This window comes from Galendromus occidentalis, unplaced genomic scaffold, assembly GCF_000255335.2.
Source record: "Galendromus occidentalis unplaced genomic scaffold, Mocc_1.1 scf7180000075567, whole genome shotgun sequence".
NCBI classification, from domain to species: domain Eukaryota; kingdom Metazoa; phylum Arthropoda; class Arachnida; order Mesostigmata; family Phytoseiidae; genus Galendromus; species Galendromus occidentalis.
The window spans coordinates 1-4,904 of record NW_003803557.1 but is presented as its reverse complement, the minus strand read 5'-3'; the positions used below and the strand labels follow the sequence as shown (position 1 = coordinate 4,904).

The following is a 4,904-nucleotide window of genomic DNA, read 5'->3' as shown; positions in this document are numbered from 1 at the left end:
ACTTCTTGGCTTTCACGGCTCTTCCCCTGCTTCCACCAGAGCTGATCAATCCTACCTTTGAAGCTCTCGCGGCTAGAGCCACGAACCTACATGTCGGATTTCCGCCATTCCTCGAGTACGTCGCTTCTCATTGGCTGCGCACGACTGGCCCTCATGATCTCTCTGTAACCGGCTTGCAACAGCGAACGAATAACCACGTGGAAGCCAACAATGGAAAGCTCTTACGGAGGGCGGGCCGTCACGGTCCAGTGAACCTCTTGGCTACTATTACCTAATTTGCTCAAGACACGGCGGTCAACAAGATGATCCACGAGAGGGGTGTCGAATACATACTGTAAACGTTTGGTGATCGTATTCTCGAATTCTCGAGGGAAAATCGAAGAGCCCGGTTTTCGCAGTATCACGTTGCGCGGTAGAGTACTTTTATTTACAGTTCTTAGAAGACGACGTCGCTCGAGGCGCGCGTTAATTTAAAGAGCCCCTTCGTCCTATCAGTTACTTAACACTCCCCACGGAGGCTCTTGAGTCTCTTCAGCCTCACAATTTGAAAGCACTTGAGTAGTCGTACATATTTACAGAATGCCGCAACATTTACATAGGTATCACACAAATGATCACATTACAAGTTGAATTTCCGAACAAGGAGATTGTGCGGACACACAATTACGTCTCGGCCGAAGCCCTATCGTTTTCTCCCGTCGTCGAAATGAAATCACCCTCAGTCGTCGTGAGCTCCAGAGGGTATAGTAGTTGAGCAGCTCGACGTGAAGTGCGTTGATTGTCAAACTTGACAGTATAGACTCGAACTTGACCGTCCCGGCCGGTGTGCGCTTCCAAAACCCGAACAAGCCGCCAACGGATGCGGGGAAGATTATCGTCCCGCAACAAACATACGTCCCCGATTTCTATCGGGCGAGCTGGCCGGCCTCGACACGTGGCCGCCGATCGCAACAGGGCGAGATACTCCCGCTGCCAACGCACCGAGAGGTGCCTGAAGTAGTTAGTCCTTGCCGCGGAAGCCCTGCTCAGATCAGCCCCGGAAGTAACTTCATCGCCGTGAAGATGATCAACGGGAACGAATGTCGCGAGAGCAGAGTTGTACGGTCCTCCTCGGAGGTAGTGAGCCGGAGTTAGCGCAGGTGGGGCATCGGGATCCGTTCCGGCATGCGTGATAGGTCTGTCGTTTATCACGGATGCGAGCTCACAAAGGATGGTTCGAAAATCCTCATAACCGATAAGATTTCGACCCAGCGTTTTGTACAGCGCCGTCTTTAGAGTCCCCACGAGCCGCTCGTAAAATCCACCATGCCATGCGGCTCGTGGGCATATGAAAGACCAATCCACCGAACGTCCTCCGAGAGCCTCCCTCACTTCTCGATCCTTGATTGAGTTGAATAGCCGCTTGATGTCAGTCGCGGCCTTGACGAAACTTCTGCCGTTGTCTGAAACAAAACGCAAGCAGCTCGGGTATATCGCAAGGAACCTCCGGATGGCCAGATGAGTTTGAGGGGTGGTCATGGACGGAACCGCTTCCAAGTGGATGGCGCGAACTGAGGTGCACACGAATATGGCCGCATAAGTCTTCACGGTGTCCCTGCGTTGGCGCGTGAAGAACGGACCACAAAAGTCGACGCCACAAACTGCGAAAGGCGCCCTGAGCGTCACCCTTGACTCAGGCAACGGAGCCTCTATCTGGGTAGCGTGTCCGCCTTGACGCCTACGACAGACGACGCATCGACTCAGTATCGTCCTGATGACCTGGCGTCCCCGCGTAATCCAGAAGCGCCTTCGAATCTGCGTCAACACAGTATTGACTCCGAAATGGGCATTTACCCTGTGAGCATCTATTATCAACAACCTCGCGAGTCGCGACTCTCCGGGTATAACAAGAGGATTCTTCTCCTCGTAGGTGAAGAATGGTCCGAGAGTGAGACGCGTCTTCGCTCGCAGAAGTCCATCGCTGTCGATGAATAGTTGAAATGCAGCGAGTTTCGATGTGTTCGGTACCTGTTCTCCAGAGCGGACAGAGCTCAGCTCCTCCTGGAAATATTGTCGCTGACACCAGCCAACTATCTTCGCCTCCGCTCTACGGTACAACTCCGCGAGCACAGGGACAGCTGTCCGACGTGTCAAGTAGCCGAAACGAATGACGTTAGCCACGACTCTTATCGCCCGACCCGCAGAACTAAAGCGGTTCAAGTCGATTTGAGGATCATGGACAACGATCGGCGTCATGACAGCGCGCATTTCCAGGTTGACCGAATCCAAGGAGAGAGCTCCTCGGCTGGGACGAGTCAGCGGCCTACGGTCCATAGGCAAGCGGAGCCATTCTGGCGCATGCCACCAATCCGGGGAGTTGATTAGTGAACTCGCAGAAATTCCGCGCGTCGCCAAGTCAGATACGTTGTTCTCCCCCGACACGTGAAACCAATCTTCTGCGTTGGAGTTCGCCTGAATCTCCTGAACGCGATTGCTGACAAACTGCTTCCATCTACCCGAACTTGCGGAGGTAGCCCAGTGGAACGCAATAGTTGAATCAGTGTAGAAGAATATCCGCTCGAATTGAACATCCATCCGCTCGACTAGGAATTTCTTCAAGCGAACTGCAGTCACGGCTGCCGGCAATTCCAGTCGGGGCAGCGACGGGGGAACGCGAGGTGCAAGCCTAGACTTGCTCATCACCAGAGAAAACGTGGACGTTTCGTCCTCGTAGCGGTTTTCGATGTACGCCGCGCTGGCAAAGGCGGTCTTGGACGCATCTCCAAATACATGTGACACCCGAGCGGTCGGTGAGTCGTCTCTTCCCGAGTATCGGCGCGCGAAACTGAACCCTCTGAGGTCCTGAACCTCCATCATCCAGGTTGTGAGCTCGATGCGAACAGAGTCCGGCACCGGCTGACCCCATTCTAGGTCAGCCGACCACAGCTGTTGCACGATTTTCTTCCCACGGAGTGAGTACGGGGTTAACCATCCTAGCGGGTCATACAGTGAAGCGACGATGCTCAAGACCCGCCGCTTAGTCAGAGTTCCCTCGCCCAGGGGTTCGTCGAATTGAGAAGGAGTCGTGAAGCGCAAGACGTCCTCCGCCGGGGACCACATTATCCCCAAGACCTTCAGGAACTCCGCTGCCGTCGAGTCGAAGTCGTCCGGACCAACACCGGTCCTTAAGAGATGGTCTCTAACGCACTCCGAGTTCGTTTTCCACTTGGCTAGGGTCATGCCTGCGGAACCAAGTTCTCGACGCACGAGGTTCGTGAAGTGGGTGGCTTGCTCTACCCCATCGAAACTGCACAAGAAATCGTCAGCGTAGAGACAATCGGACAACCCGGGTGTCGATTGATCTCCCTTTCCGAAGTGATGGCGAACGGTGGCAGCCAACAGGAAACCAGAGGGGGCCGCGCCCCAGGTGACTCGCCTCATCTGGAAGACACGAATCCGATCCGAGCCGGGGGCTGTCCACAGGAATCGAAAGTAGCGCTGATCGGATGGTTTCACTGCGATTCTCATATAGGCCTTCGAGATATCGGCCGAGAGGGCCACGGGTCGCATTCGAAAATTCAGAAGAAGTGTCACGAGGTCGGGATTTAAATTAGGCCCTGGAAAGAGGTGCTCATTGAGCGACGTGGCCCCTCGCTCTTTGGCCGAACAGTCAAACACGATTCTCCACTTTTCCGCGGAGTCCGATCGTGTCACCACCTCATGATGCGGCATATAATAGCAGCCGTCGATCGCCGAGGCGCTCGAAGCATCGCCCTCCGACACCTCGGTGGCGAATCCCTCCTGGACAAAATTCATGAGTTCACGATGGTATCTCTCGTATCGGTCGGGGTCGCGTAGCAGCTGCGTCGTTTTACGCTGGAGCCGTTGTCGAGCCAGGGAGATGTTGTTTGGGAGGGAGTCGATGCTCGGCCTCTTCGGAAATGCAACCACATATCTGTAATATCGTCCCTGCTCCCTGCCGATATTGAGAGAGGGCGCCTTTCGAAAACTGCCGCCACGTTTCTCTCCAGAGATAGGAGAATCTGGCTCTAGCCATTCTGCGTTCTCCAAGAGCGGGATTCACCACGTGAAAATCGATTCTCTGATTTAAGGTAAATGCTCTCATGCTTACGTATCATACCACCGATACTATCGTTGTTAAATCGTTTCAATCGACCCATTAAAATAAATCTCTGATTTAAGTGAGAATCGATCGTGTGATCCTTGAAAGAAGAAAAATATAAATCGATTTTCCGAAAACTGTGAAACTCCAGCCGTGAAAGTCCCAAAAAAATGGAGCAACGAGTGATCATCCACGTGGTTGTGAAGACGACTTCCAAGCAAGAACCTGTAATCTGTTTGGAAACGATCAGAAGACAACTCGAAGACACGCAGTACATTTTCCCCCTCAAGCACCAGAAAGACTCCAGCCATCCTGAGCTGTTCAATCTCCCAGTCGTGAGGAACGCTATCAAAAATCTGACGAAGGTTGGTCAATACAGGAATCTGAGAGTTACATTGAAAGAGCCCTTGCTGCATCAATACTGTGACAGTGACCGCAATTTCGTCTTCGAAAGCTACTATCTCGAGGAAACTACATCCCCGTCGAAAGAAGCGGGAATCGACTTGGGGGAACACTTCAAAACGATGTGATGGAGATGCTTGGAAAATTGAAACTACAAGATTCTTCGCCAGATCAGAAGCTTAGAACGATTGAGAAGCAGTTCGCGCTAGAGAAATTTAGTGGTAAACAGAAAGCGGTCGACTGGTTGGAAGACTTTAACTCCGAATGCACGAGACACAAGGTTGTGGACGATCAGGAGAAAGTCAAAGCTTTGAAATTGTTTCTAATCGATCGAGCGATTGATTGGTATCAAGCCAACACCATGAAGTTGCCGCGGAACGATTGGTCTCAGTGGTCTAAT

At 52.7% G+C, this 4,904-nt stretch overlaps 1 protein-coding gene across 1 annotated transcript in view; it reads right to left on the bottom strand.

The window, feature by feature from the left end:
• Positions 1 to 3,420, bottom strand: part of LOC100900149 (uncharacterized) — an 11,367-nt gene extending 7,947 nt beyond the window's left edge. The window contains exon 1 of the mRNA XM_018639305.1: positions 982 to 3,420. Within this exon, the coding sequence (XP_018494821.1) occupies positions 982 to 3,420 (2,439 nt within the window). The remainder of the gene's footprint in view (positions 1 to 981) is intronic.
• Between the last annotated feature and the right edge of the window lie 1,484 nt (positions 3,421 to 4,904).